The sequence below is a fragment of the Lytechinus variegatus genome, chromosome 3, assembly GCF_018143015.1.
Source record: "Lytechinus variegatus isolate NC3 chromosome 3, Lvar_3.0, whole genome shotgun sequence".
NCBI lineage: Eukaryota > Metazoa > Echinodermata > Echinoidea > Temnopleuroida > Toxopneustidae > Lytechinus > Lytechinus variegatus.
Window position 1 is genome coordinate 31,773,147 of NC_054742.1, and position 15,179 is coordinate 31,788,325.

The window sequence follows — 15,179 nt, forward strand, 5'->3', positions numbered from 1 at the left end:
ATTGAGATCTGTTTTGTTTAAATGATACACAGAATCACATTAAAAACACAATTTTTTACGCATTATTCATTGTGTCTTCTAAGGGATATTTCCTGAACCAATTAAAAATAAGAAAAAAAAACATAAAAAAGAGGCCACTTTAATGCAACTAGAAAGTCTTGCATGTAATTTTTCAAACAGCCTGACTAAAACCAAATTTTGGATTAAACTTACCTTGTCTCCTTTGTTGTCTACGTTGAATCTTGTCATTAATCACCCGCTTAAAACCATTTGCTTCAACCTCATCTGCAAAGTTCAACCCGGCCCAACAATGCTATGGAAACACAAATACAGAATCAGTGTGAAGATTGACAAATAAAGATACAAGAATTAAAACTTTGAAATATTGATGGTGTTTACTCAATCCAAGAATATATATATAGGTTCCATAAAGAAGCAGGAGTTAGCTCCAGTGCTGTTCACATGAGGTTATTCCATCTAAAACAAGCAAGAAATCTAAAACTATGAGCATTTTTCAAATTACCAGTAATGAGTCGAAGTCATTTTGTCTGTAAGGTGGCACAGATAAACAATCATTCCAAGTACTTTGTGTTGCATCTATCATCTGGTATGCATATTTGTACATTCTGGCATTCATGGAATATGTCACCATAAGCATGGAATAAGCTGCGATAAACCAAAAAAGTCTTGCAGTGCACGAGTTCCTCCAATCCAAGTATTTCCAAGTTTATCCAGGAATAATTTTCAGAATGCACCACCCTGTCATCTGTAACATGTCACCACCATGTATCCATGGACAGGGTTTTAAAGGGTGACTCAGGACTTACTGACTTCATACCGTACACATGATGTCCCCTCTCTCTCCCTCTCTCTCTGACTGTGTTGTGTCTTTCCCTCCCCATCCCTATGTCACTTACAAACAACAAAGTACTCTCTTTACCTTGGTCTAATTATCCCTATGCCTCTCACTCTTGTCCCCTCTATTGTTTTTTTTTTAAGACACAAACACATTAATTACTTATTCTCCCCCCAACAGCTCTTCCCGATTTGCATGAAAATGACCTCTGCCATTCATTAAAGTAACAATATCCTGCGGTTTCCCCTTTCCCTTTGTATTGATGAAATATTCACAACTTTCTACACTTTGAATTGGGGAAGAGAGTCAGGGCATATACGAGGAAGTCATTATCAAGGAGAGCCAAGATTATTTTGGCCTGTCCAAACCATCTTACTTCACTAGTCATACATGTACATGTAATTAGATCATCAGTTGAGAGAATTGCCATGCCAATAAAGACAGCAGAATGGGAGAAGGGAAATTAAATGTTTTTAACACTGACATAAAGCTATTACATGTAATTAATGCTGCTAATTGATTTAAAGTAAAATATGGTACAAGTCTTCCCTGCTAAACCACATGCACCATTTCATTATACCTTATGAATTGAATCATGTTGCAAATTTGTAATAAATTGTCATTTGTTATTGTTAGAATATGTAAAGTATAACATTCATTAGCAACCGACAATATCAAACAATATTCATATATTCATACAAGCTTCACAGACCGATATCAAATGAATCTCATTCAATATCTATTGTATAAGAATGATCAAAATTCAGATCTTTTGATTTTAATTATTGACTCTGTTGATTTGTCTTTCTCCCATTTGTTACATTTCTCACATTCCCATATCTTAAATTGAAATTAAAGAATGAAGTACAATCCCTCCCTAAATTATGATTTAAAGCATAAAGTTTCTTGATATTAGTCTGCTGTTTGCTGAAACAAATTTTCTTTGTACAATCTGCAGTTTTGCTAGTATTCAAATAAACAGCAGAATTATTATAGTTTTCTGAAATGTGAATTACTGTAATATCAAACCAAATTTTGCATCAAATTGAATATTTTGGTAATGTACTCCATACATGTATCACTGGAAGCATTATGTAAATATGTTGAATTCCATTGTATCTCTTGGGCTGAATTTTATCAACTCTGAGCAAATTTGAATCAACAATTTTTATTAGTCAGTATTATGTTAATAATTAACCAATGGAAGTCAAAAAGATAATCAACTGACTATATATAACATACATGTATAGTCTTTAATAGACCAGTTCGGAGTTACCACATGGGCAATTTTGGTCAAATGACCTTTCATTATGATAGGCAGATTTCAAAGCAATATATAGTGTAAAAATGCCTTACATAGCAAGATGCATAGATCAAATAGACCAGGTGAGTAGAATATCGCACCAATGAACACTCTATGAAGGTATTTGTTGCATTTCTACTTTGAATGCATTAGCATGTTGTTGTAACAATGTATTTCATGGGCCAATTGTGAAATACCCGTTGCATTGTTTTTTTTTCGTGGATCTCATGAAAAACACAATTCAAAAGAATATATGAATAATGAAGACATCACAGTCAGTGCTGTCTCATTGAATATTAAACCACCATGTCATTTTAGTACAGATGACCTTCTTCTGATCATGTGCAAATTGCAACTCCGAACTAGCTTATAAATTCAACTATTGCATAATAACTCAGTCTTCAAGACCACAATAAAAGGTTCATGACAGAAGGGAGGAAATACTATTGTATTTATTTTTAGGTACAACTAAACCCATAAAGTAGATGGTATAAATAAACTGGTTCAACAAGTACTCACGTCTGTGGCAAACATATGAAAGAAAGACTCCGGAGTATCATATTTAAACTGATTATAGAGTTCCTGTTCCCATAACATCCGTCCACTCTGGAAAAAAAAGGGGGGGGGGGGACAACAAAAACATGAGTATAAAAAAGGTCCATGAAATATTAAACACAATAAGTCAAAGAAAGTACATTTTAAGCTAGGGATTTTCAAACATTTCTGAAAAATACATTGTATGTTAGCACAAAACAAGAATATATAATACTGAACCTACAATGTACATGTACATGTAGCAATTAAATGCATTATTTGCCACTGGTACTTTCACTATTTTGACATTTTAATTACTTGCTATGCTTTGAAATGGCTAAAGATTACGAATAATGCAGTATCATACTAAATACTTCATGCACATCCATTGAGAATGACTGGGATATTTAAACAATCAAACTTACAAAATTCCACATCATTTTGACAAAAATCTGACGAATCAACAGAATTCACAATGGGAATTCTAAGTTACAGAAAACACTAGGAAAACTTCCCACATTACTCAACAATTTTATATGGCTGCATGTTCCCACCAAGTCAAATACAAAGTCACTACAAAATAATCATATTATGTACATTGACAGGCACATTCCCACCATGAACATGGAAAGAGCCTCCAAAATTGACCAATATCAGCTTATTATTCCTGGATTTTGATGTTCTAAATATCATTATCCAATAAATTACCATGTTATCAAATTAATCTATGACCACGAGCACAATGTGGGGCCCTCGTCTTCGAAATATTGTGATTGATCCGATCAAATACATATTACAACTAGCACATCAATGATGTGGAGCTCATCCGGCATCTCGCAATGAAATTTAACACAATTTTAATTTCAGCCCAGTTGACACTGTAGTGAATTATATTGGTGACATAAATTGAGGATGTAGAATTGAAATTAATGAAGAAATGACATAGAAGCATTTTTTGTGATCTATGAATAAATTTCATATAAATAAAGCATAAATAACTTTCTAGTCAAATTTCTTAACTCTGTGTAGAATCTTGGTGAACCTCATGTAGCTCTCAGATTGAACAAAAATAATCAAAATCAATCAACAAATAAGTAATTTTTCTGAGTTTTGAAAATAAATGAATGAATTAGCATATTTAATGAGTTTCAAAATTCTGTGTTGAAATTTTGTATCACCACCTTGAGCTATCATACAAAGCAAACAAAATTGAAATTGATCAACAAATGAAGAAAAAACATTTTTTTGATTTATGAATGAATTTTGCATAAATTAGCATAAATAAATTTCCAGACAAAATTTAAAAATTTGAGTACAAGTTTTGTGAACCTCGTGCAGCTCTACCAGATGGAAGAACAAAAAATCAAAATCTGTCAACAAATATTAAAAGAAGAGGCATTTTCTGTAATTTCAGAATAAATTTTGCATAAATTAGCATTAATAATTTTCTACTGAAATTTTCAAAATTCTGTGTAGAAGTTTGGTGAACCTCATGAAGTTCAACCAGATGGAAGAAAAATATAAAATCTGTAAACAAATAAAGAAAAAGAGGCATTTTCTGTAATTTCAGAATAAATTTCGCATAAATAATTTTCTACTAAAAATTTCAAAATTCTGTGTACCAGATGGAAGAAAAGAAAATCAAAATTGGTCAACAATTAAAGAAGAAAAAAAAACATTTTATGTGAATTTTTAAAAATATGAATAAATTACTTTCACAAAAATTAGCATTAAAATTGTTCTAGTCAGAACAGAATTGAAATCGGACTTGAAATGGCGAAGAAGCAGCATTTTATAATTGTTGACGGACGCCACACCACTGCATAAGCTCATTTGGCCCTTTGGGCCGGATAAGCTAAAAAGCCATCGATGTCATAATTCTCAATGTAGGTGTATATATAAATATTTCCATTGTACTGTTCACTTATTACTTAACCACTTGTTTTTATAGATATTCATTGTTTGTTCCTAGTTATTAGTGTGATTTGTTTGTTTCCTTTCTGACTGTTTATACTTTACTTGTTCTTTGTATATTCCAGTATTATCTTTGTATGTTTGTCTTGATATATATGACATCTATGTTATTTGTTGATATGGACCTCTGCATATGCAGCTATATGGTCTCTTTATGATTTCTCTTAACATACATGTACATGTACTATAAAAGAGTAATTTAGCATGAAATCCAACCACACAAGTTCACAACTATTTACCAATACAATAAACAGAATGGGTTGGGAAATATGACAATGCCACACAAGTTTGTCAAGAAAATAGATAAATAAAAAAAAAAACAAGAGACCAATAGAAAAAGTACAATAGAATAATATTTCTCAAATGAAAAGTAGGATGCTTTGCATGTCCATGGTAGAAAAATCATTCCTGACCACTTATGAAAAAATATGCTATCAAAATTGAATTGATCAGCAATAAGATTTTATAAATTTTAAATAGAAATAGGAAGAAGACTACACTTCATTGTATTCCTAGAGTTTACTCACTTGCAGGTCAAAAATTCTAATGAAATATGATCGCTTCTCGTTGTCTTTCACAAAGCTGGTTACGCCGCAGTATTTCTTGTTCCAGCCGTTCTCATAGAAGTACACCTGAGCAACTGCAGTCGCAACACTCTGGATAAGGGGACAAATAGAAGAGATGGGTTAAAAATAATGTAAATAATGATATCAACTCCAATGAGAGTAATCATATAAAGCTCAACACACAATGATAAATCACAAGAACATAATAACATTACCTTTTAAAACTTTAAAACTGTGAAAACATTGATACAGAGAAATATATTGAAAAGGTTTCAGTTATTAGTATCCACAGAAAAACACCAATGTTCACTGTCCTCATCATAGAAAGATACTTTGTAGAATTAGAGCTGATGTACATGTGCAGTGTACAAGCAAATATCCAAGACAGGCTATGTTTGTATATAGAATAGGTGATGACTGCACCACTGAAAATGACTGATGCACTCACAAATCAATTCTAACACTGAATACTATTGCTCTGTGACATATAGGACATCTTGTCATTCAGAGTGAAAATACAGCCAAACCTAATGATCTGTGTACATTTGACCATGATCTCTATATCCATCTCATATATCCCTCTGGTGATAGTAGGGATCTGCTTTCATGGAAAACAAACATTTTCAACAAGTTCACCAAAGGTCATATTAATGAAATAAGTTTTAATGTTGCAGAGTTAGCCTCAATGAATGCTTATATACAGTACATGTAGATAAATGCATGATTCAGGATTTCATGTAAAAACAGGACAGAACAGAACAGAAATAAAAAATTCTAGCATCTCTTATGTACATGTAGATCACCATAAAAGTATGAGACCCAAATATTCTAGAGACAAATCTTGCTTTATTTGAGACCTTTTTAAATCATAGTACAAATCATACACCGATTTTTTTATGTACTCTGCTTACAAAATGTATGCTGTACAAAAGGAAGCAACTGTTTTTTTTTTTCAAACATGACCTTTTTTCATTTGTGATGTTTTCTTGGTCTCAAATAGGGTGGTGGCAAGCATCATGAATCTCAAGGTTCTATCATGAGACAATATTCAAGGCATCATGAGGCTATTCATGACATAATGTCAGGACTAGACAGGTTAACAATTGATCTGTCTAGTCCTGACTTTATACATGTACATTCTACAGGCTCACAAATCCATATCCATAACTGATTTATTAAAAAAAAAAAAAAATTGTGAAATGACCAAGGTGAATTAATATAATCTCTGTAACTGTACATTTGTAATTTTCTGTTGATGAGTTGTAAATAGGCCTACATGTACATGAAGCTCGATATTTTTGAAGAAAAAAATTATTACTCAAAAGTATGGCATATGGAAACCAGGAGGGAAAAGGAAAAGAGGGAGACCGTGTCTAACATGGTGGAGAACAATTAAAAGAGACCTTACTAATCGGATCACAACTTGGAACGAAGCAGTCCTCATCGCCCAGGATCGACGCCAGTGGAGGACCCTTGCGGGTCAATGGATGGAACGAGGTCTAAAGACGGTATATCATTGAAAAGAAAACTGTACTTATCAAAACCAAAACTTGCAAAGACAAAACAGCTAATGAAGAAAATTTGAATACCTGGATATTCATTGCAGGACAGGCAAAATCTATAATTTTCAATTCATCTCTTAATTCTAAGACAATGCATCATTTGACTCTGCAAAAAATAGTTTCCCCTTTGATCAGATATCCATAGAAATTTTCAGGAATACGAAAGGACAAAACAAAATATTGTAAAGAACACTCATCATGGTATTTCAGACATGAAACATCACAGACTCAAATTCAAAGTAAATTCACAATCCCATGCTAATCCAAAGCAGGAAATAGCCATGAAAAGGAAATCACTGAAGGGCTCTGACATTTAGAAAGTAAGCACTTCAACTATGTCGTCGTTTGGATGCCAACTAGTCCATGACATAACATGGAGTAGAATGTTGCTACAATTTCAGATTATCGAGATATGTGAAATTTTGAATGAATTTTCAATCACTCAGCATGACTGATCTAAATAGATGATGAATATGAAAACAAAATAAGCGAGAAAAATGGATAAGCAGGACTGAGGAGATCAATGTGAAGACATATTTTTTAAACTGTATTATATCTGTGGGATATTAAACACAAATTCAGACTGTGGTTTAAAAGCATAGGACATTCTTAATAAGTAGGCTTTAATTGTGCAATAACAGGAAATAAATGTTAAAAATAAAAAGTTATGATCACTCCATCTGATTATAAATCTAACCTACGATTATGCTTATGCACACTGTCTCGTTGAAAAGATCAGTCAAATCTTATGATACTTAAATTTGAACTTTCCATTCACTATTTCACCTAACTTTATAAACACACGTATATCATGCAAACTAAAGATTTAGAACATCTGATTCAAATTTGCATTACTAGTATCTGCACCTGTTGTTTCATGATAATGTTATCATTATACATTTAGAAAAAAAAGAAGTTTTGGTCAAGAGATGGAATTGTGGCATTACAGTGATTGAGAAAATTTGTTAGAATTGGTGCATGCTGTAATGTAAAATTATGGAATAATGAGCAGAAATCTTTGGCCCGAATTCAAAAAAGTTCTTTTTAAAACCATTGGTTGAACCCATGGTTTATGCAGATTTCATGAATAAATTACGCTTATTTAACGTGTATATGAAAGTTTCAAATGATGATGCACGCTTTTGTTACAGTGCGCCAAATTGACCCCTGTGGCCATGGTTAAATATGCTATTTATATCTATGAGTCCACTGTTTGAAGAATGGACTCATTAATTCATAACGGTGGACTAATTAATAAAATAGTGTGGATAACCACGGCAACAGTCGTCTATTTGGCATTCTGAAACAAAAGCGTGTATCAACATTGGACATTTTTTAGTATGTGGTAAATAAACATAACTTACAGGAAATCTGCATAAACCATGGGATCAACCGATGGTTTCAAAAACTAACTTTCTGAATTCATGCCTTCATGTTTTGCTGAAAGTTGCACAGGAATGTTGGCGCATAAAGAGGAATACTGGGCCCTTTATTACAATATTCTTATTACTCAGTAAACAACATAAGAGGTAGGCCTACTTAAAAGAAGCCCATAAAAATTGTTCTCAAGCTTTCCCAAAACTTTGTTTTCTTTTGTTTTTATGTCAATTAGATGATTGTTTTTAATCAGACTGATATTGTGTACATTGCTTTACGTACAAAATGCAGCTCCAGCATCAACAATAACCTAATATGTTGGACTGATATAGCATCAAAGCCACTCTGCAGAGTGCTCAAGACAATATTCATAAATTATGAATTATGAAATTAAGAACTGAAAAGAAATGTTTTTAGCTTTTTTTTCAAGTTTCAGAAGTTAAATCTTTTTTAATAACCTCAGGAAGACAGTTCCATAACTTAGCGGATGAGTGGACAAATGACCCCTCCCCCCCTGATTTGGAAAATTTTGGGGTAACAAGAGAACTTGAAGTGGTGGAACGCAAGGATCTAGAAGGGGTGTAGCTTTTAATTAATGAAATTAAGTACTGCATAGAAGAACCATGTACACAATGGAATGTTAACAACAAAATTAATACAAAATATGAAGTGGATTCATGAATAATCATGATAATATCACGCTCATGCCATGAGTGCTAACTTTCATTTTATAAAATGTAGAATTAACTTTTAAAGAAAGAGTTCCTTTTGCAACAGCCACCCACAATTCATCAATATCAATTGACCTAGTATTATCAGTTTGTATTGTTTTTTGGTTTTTTTTTTGTAATTCATGTTTTATTGATCCTTTTCATCAAAATATACATAACAAAACATTCATGGTATAATGGATCACATATTAAAGTTCAGATGACGTTGGCATATAAAATAACATGTCTAACATACAAAATAGTAAAAAATAAGAAAACATGTTTGTTTCCAACAACAACAAAAAATCAGGCACTTGGCCTATAAAAAATAAACATAACAAAAATAGCCTTCTGCTTTATCGCCTCTTTAAAGTATTCAGAGTGATAGCCCACTTGCCATCATGTTTTTCTGATTTGCATTTCCTTTGTGCTATGGTATGTTCAACAGTTTCAAATGATAAAAGAAAGTTACAAAAATGGGGGAGAGTAGGTTTGTTTAGTCACATCGACATCTAAAAATATATTGTTTACCTGACAGGAGCAGAAAGTTCAATATAAATATATTTCTGGGAATTTGGGGCTTACAGATATCAAAAATAACATAACTTTCTGAGAGGAAATCAGGAAGATCTAGTGAAGCAAAAAGTGTACCAACATTATTCCAAAATTGGTTAACGACATGGCAAGAATAAAAAAGATGCACTAGAGTTTCTGGTGATACTTTACAAAATGTACAAAGTGTATCCGTTACCTTTTTAAATACGGAATAACCAAACCTTGGTAGGAATCGAATTATTAAGAATCTTGAATTGTAAAGCTCGAAGTCTCGTATCTATAGTAGTATGTAGAGGTAGTTTTAAGAGTTCTCTTACTTCTTCTTGTTGAAACCCATAGGTGTCTTTAAAACGTGTAAATATATTTGAAATTGATGGGTTATTTTCCTTCATAAAAAATGTGTAAAAAATATACTTTGATACACCTGTTACTTATCTAGTGATGTCATCAATAGTTAAAGTTGGAATCAATGAAATGTTGTCGACAATGGGATGAAAGTTTTGAGATAAAAAATAATTTTCATTTTGATGGCGTAAACTTGTAACAGTCGAGAAGCAGAAAGTATTCAACAAATGTTAAGCCTTTATTTTTTGCATCTTTCCATCTTAATGGTCTGCCATACTCATCCAACATATGTGACACCTTAACAAAACCTTTGATTTTTATCTCTGGCTTATAAAAAGATTTTCCATTTTGTAATATACATCTGTTATTCCATAGTATTTGGTCACATATTTTAATGTTTTTTTGAAATACTGTGCTCCAACTAATCATGACATCTTTATACCATTCAGGAATTGTCAAGTTTAAAATATTAGGATCATAATTACAATGGAATATAAAGTCACCACCTACATTTTTAATTTGAAGCAGTGTCATAATCTTCCATCCCTTTGAATTGGATGTAAAAACTCTTTGTATCCACTTGACTTTTTGCACTTGTAAAAGAGATTTTAAGCATATAATTTTGAGCCCCCCATCTTCATACTGCTTAACAAGTATCTCCCTTTTGATCCTGTCAGGGCCGTTCCAAATGAACCCCAAAACTAACTTATTAACTTCTTTTATATAATAATCTGGGATTTTTGACAAACTTGCAAGGTAAAGTAATTGCGAAAAGGCAAAGGTTTTGACAATTTGTATTTTGCCTATTAAGGATAAATGACGAGCTTTCCATAAATTCAACTGTACTCTAATTTTATCAAGTGTTCTTTGCAATTGTAAAGAAAAAACATTGGGTGAATAAGCTACATGTACATCTACTCCAAGAATTGTCAAAGACTTTTCAAACTGAATATTCTCTAGTGAATGTTGATTATCTTTACAGGCTCCTATCCACATTGCCTTTGTTTTGAAAAAATTGATAGAGAGTGATGATTCCTTTCGGAAATTCTGAAGTGTATTCAAAAGATGTCTAAATGAAATATTGTCTGAAAGGAAAACCGTTATGTCGTCCGCGTACATCGACAATTTCATAATTTCTAAATTGTCAGATATTTTTAAACCATGTATTGTCTTGTTTTCACGAATATTCATAGCAAATGTCTCTATAGCTAAAACAAATAAATAAGGACTCAATGGGTCTCCCTGCCTAACACCTCTTCCAACGGGAAAATAACCCGATGACAGACCCCGATTTATTACCGCGCTTTCTAAATTGGTATATAAAACTTTAATAAAATTACAAAATCCTTCTCCAAAATTGAATGATCGTAGGACATTCAACAAAAAAGAATGGTCTAGTGAATCGAACGCCTTTTGGAAGTCCAAACTTAATAATATTCCGGGAATATTTTTCAAGTTGGAAAAGAAAAGAGCGTCTTTAACTGTCCTGACAGCTTCTCCAATAAATCTGTCCTTTATAAATGCTACCTGATCAGGGTGAATCAAATCCGGTAGAACTTTCTTTAATCTTTCTGCAAGAGCTTTAGAACCAATTTTCAAATCAACATTCACTAGAGTGATGGGTCAGTAATTTTCGATTAACATTTTGTCTTTACCTTTCTTTGATATGACTGTAATTAAACCTTGTCTTTGTGAACTAGAAAGTGTATTGTATTGTATTGTGTATTTTATTCATATCTATAGGCATATCCCATCGCAGGCCTTTCCTTTTACATGAAGGGTACATGTGTATACATGTACCTTTTTCTATATACCTTACATATATTCCACATGACAAACTGATTTTTAAGTGAATTTATGTTTCCGAAAAATGTAGAAATTTGTGAAATGTTTATTTGAATTTGAATTGAATTGAGAACCAACATTCTAAAAAAGGGCAATTTTTTAAGGGTATTGAGAAAACAAGTGGAATGCCTCTGGCCGTCTCACCTGCATCACGCGGTTCAATATAGCAGCAGTGCTGACTTTGAAAACTACTCTAACTAGCACAAGATGTTCAGTGATACATGGTTACTCTTATGTCCACTTTTTATGAACTAGACCAATAAACTTACAGAGATATGATGGTTATTCAACACAAAACCCCAACATGGCCAAAGTTCATTGACCTTACATGACCTTTGACCTTGATCATGTGACCTGAAACTCGCACAGGATGTTCAGTGATACTTGATTACTCTTATGTACAAGTTTCATGAATCAGATCCATAAACTTTCAAAGTTATGATGGTAATTCAACAGATACACCCAATTCGGCCAAAGTTCATTGACCTTTGACCTTGGTCATGTGACCTGAAACGCGCACAGGATGTTCAGTGATACTTGATTACTCTAATGTCCAAGTTTAACGAACTAGACCAATAAACTGTCAAAGTTATGATGGTAATTCAACAGATACCCCCGATTCGGCCAAAGTTCATTGACCCTAAATGACCTTTGACCTTGGTCATGTGATGTGAAACTCATGCAGGATGTTCAGTGATACTTGATTAACCTTATGTCCAAGTTTCATGAACTAGGTCCATATATATTTTCTAAGTTATGATGACATTTCAAAACTTAACCTCAGGTTAAGATTTTGATGTTGATTCCTCTAACATGGTCTAAGTTCATTGACCCTAAATGACCTTTGACCTTGGTCATGTGACATGAAACTCTAATAGGATGTTCAGTAATATTTGATTAACCTTATGGCCAAGTTTCATGAACTAGGTCCATATACTTTCTAAGTTATGATGTCATTTCAAAAACTTAACCTCAGGTTAAGATTTGATGTTGACACCGCTGCCGCCGCCGCCGTCGGAAAAGCGGCGCCTATAGTCTCACTCTGCTATGCAGGTGAGACAAAAATGGGGCATGGTTATCTATTATCATATATAAATATATCTTAAAGTTTCACGTATTGGCTTCTCTAATAGTAACAAAATATGCTGAAGATAAATGGTAATGCTTTCAATGCCAATATAGTTTTTATTTACTCGAATTTTCGACGGACCTCTGTCTTCTTCAGGAGTATATTATATAAATAGTGTACAATCTATTGTACAATATACTGGATTATATGTACGACAAATATAAAATTATCCCGAGTGCAGGTTTATTTCACCGAGGCCGAAGGCCGAGGTGAAATAGGCTTGCACGAGGAATAATTTTATTTTTGGAGTTCATATAGTCCAGTAATATTGTATGATAGAAGTTCACTATTTATTATAGTAAATAGATCCCTCAATCTAACCCCCCCCATCATGGATTTTACCATAGTCTAGATCTAGATGGCATACGTTCTTCTTACCTTATATTTGTGAAATTCCAATTGAACACGATGTTCAATTTGTCGTCTGCTGCAAGGGGTTAAACCACGTAAATTTGTATTTCTATCTGCTATCGGAAATTATATAAATGCTACTTTGGGAAATCGATATACAAATATATCGATTGAAAACAAATTAATCGATATTCTCCCCATTCATTTAACACGGGTTTTGCCATCCAAAAATCGAAAGTTATATTGTACATATGTACAATATAACTTTTTGAAGGGAGGTCACGTGGTACCAATCCAGCCAATCGAAGCTCGTATTTTACTACCACTATTTACTATATATATATATATATACATACCGGTATTAATTTTTGGGGTGGGGGTTATATTATAAAAGAAAATGGAAAAATCACTTTATGATTTTTTTGTTTCGTTTTGGTGCATTCTCACTCTTTCTCTATCTCTCTTCCCATATAAATCTATTACTCTCTTGCTCCTCTGTCATGTACATGTACAGTATACCTGTCAGGAGAGAAGTTTGTGAATTGTTTTATTGCACATAAATACAGTGCGTATCAAAAAAATTTACACTTTGAAAAAAATCCTGTAAAATTAGTAAATTACACATGTACATGTAATATCCTGAAGATTTTTCCATATTTTAACATTGGTACAGACAGTGGCGTAACGTGGGTCACCCGGGGCCACTTCCATTGAAGGTAGACCTATTTATTTGTGTACCGTAAGTAACGGTGTATTAACCGCACCCGTGTATTAACCGCACCCCCAACTTTGGACTAAAAAAAAAAAAAAAAAAAATCTCACATTTACATGCATATTTGAGGTACGAAGAAACAAAATCTAAGTTTTTTAAGATTTCAAAGTATCCAAAGAGATTACCGGTATGCAGATATATGCTGTTCTTGATCAATTCATCTACAAATGTTAGAAAGAAAGAACGGTCCCGACAATATTGGCAACTTACACACTCGCTCACCTCACAGTCACAGTGTACACACACAGCACTGCCATTACATTGCAAACTACGATACAGTACAAGTCATGCCAGTACATCTTATCAAATTATGATCTGTGTCTTTCCCAGGCCCAGCGTAGGAGGAAGAAACATTCACATTTCTTGCATCACAATCTCACAATCACTTTCAGAAATTTGATGTCTTAGCATGAATTTTGGATACGGGATTATAGGAAGGTTCAAGAAACAAAGAAATTGGCATTTTTTCCATTTGTTTTTTACGGCTTCTTGCCGTCTCTCTCGTGCGTGGTTTACATGGTATCTTGTGAAAAGCAAACAGGAAGGAAAAAAACAAGCTGGCGCGAAACGGGACTTTGAATAGCGCCAGCTTAAGTCGCACTATAACCACATTACAACGCAATCTCTAAGCTCACTCAACTCTCGCTCAGCGGTGACAAAATATTACCGAGTATGCTTGGCGTCTCTTTAAATTCGCCAGGGAACTTCACTACTTTGAATCGAGAATAAAGTCAAAATTAGTGTCATGAAGGTGGGTGCGTTTGTTATGGACAACATTTAATTAATATTGCAATAATCGCTTCCCATTACCCGCGGCTCATACCCCTCTAAACGACATTGCCTGGGCGGCTACGCCCGGCCACTCGATGTGTTGTGAACTGACAGACATCGTACATGTACGGGAGGGGTTACGGCGGGCTGGCTCAGACCCGTCACCGTGTATAAACCGCACCCCCGACTTTTGCTTCTGCCCCGCCGAGAAAAAGGTGCGGTTAATACACCGTTACTTACGGTATTTATGAGAATATTGTGTTTAATGATTGAATTCGTACGATAAAGTGTTCAGTAATACGATCCACTAACGTTAAAATAATTAACATAATAAAGTTAAACTTAAACTAAAGTTTATGAAAAATTGAAGGTAACTTGTCTCACTCAGCTAAGATGCAGCTCAGCGCAGAGTTGCCCGAGGACCTAGACATGACCTTTGACCGTAGTCATATGACCTGAAATTCGCACAGGATGTTCAGAGATACTTAATTACTCTTATGACCAAGATTTATGCACTAGACCGATAAAT

At 33.6% G+C, this 15,179-nt stretch overlaps 1 protein-coding gene across 5 annotated transcripts in view; it reads right to left on the bottom strand.

Annotated features, from left to right (window-relative positions):
* The window catches only part of LOC121410776 (neural Wiskott-Aldrich syndrome protein-like), a 54,164-nt gene that overhangs the window by 26,896 nt on the left and 12,089 nt on the right, over positions 1 to 15,179 (bottom strand). For 4 of the 5 annotated variants that reach the window (XM_041603081.1, XM_041603080.1, XM_041603079.1 and 1 more), the window contains exons 2-4: positions 5,195 to 5,323; positions 2,679 to 2,765; positions 214 to 313 (exon numbers count right to left, since the gene is read on the bottom strand). In XM_041603081.1, the coding sequence (XP_041459015.1) occupies positions 214 to 313; positions 2,679 to 2,765; positions 5,195 to 5,323 (316 nt within the window). Of the gene's footprint in view, positions 1 to 213; positions 314 to 523; positions 935 to 2,678; positions 2,766 to 5,194; positions 5,324 to 15,179 lie in introns of those variants that run through there. The other variant, XM_041603082.1, reaches the window with a different exon arrangement.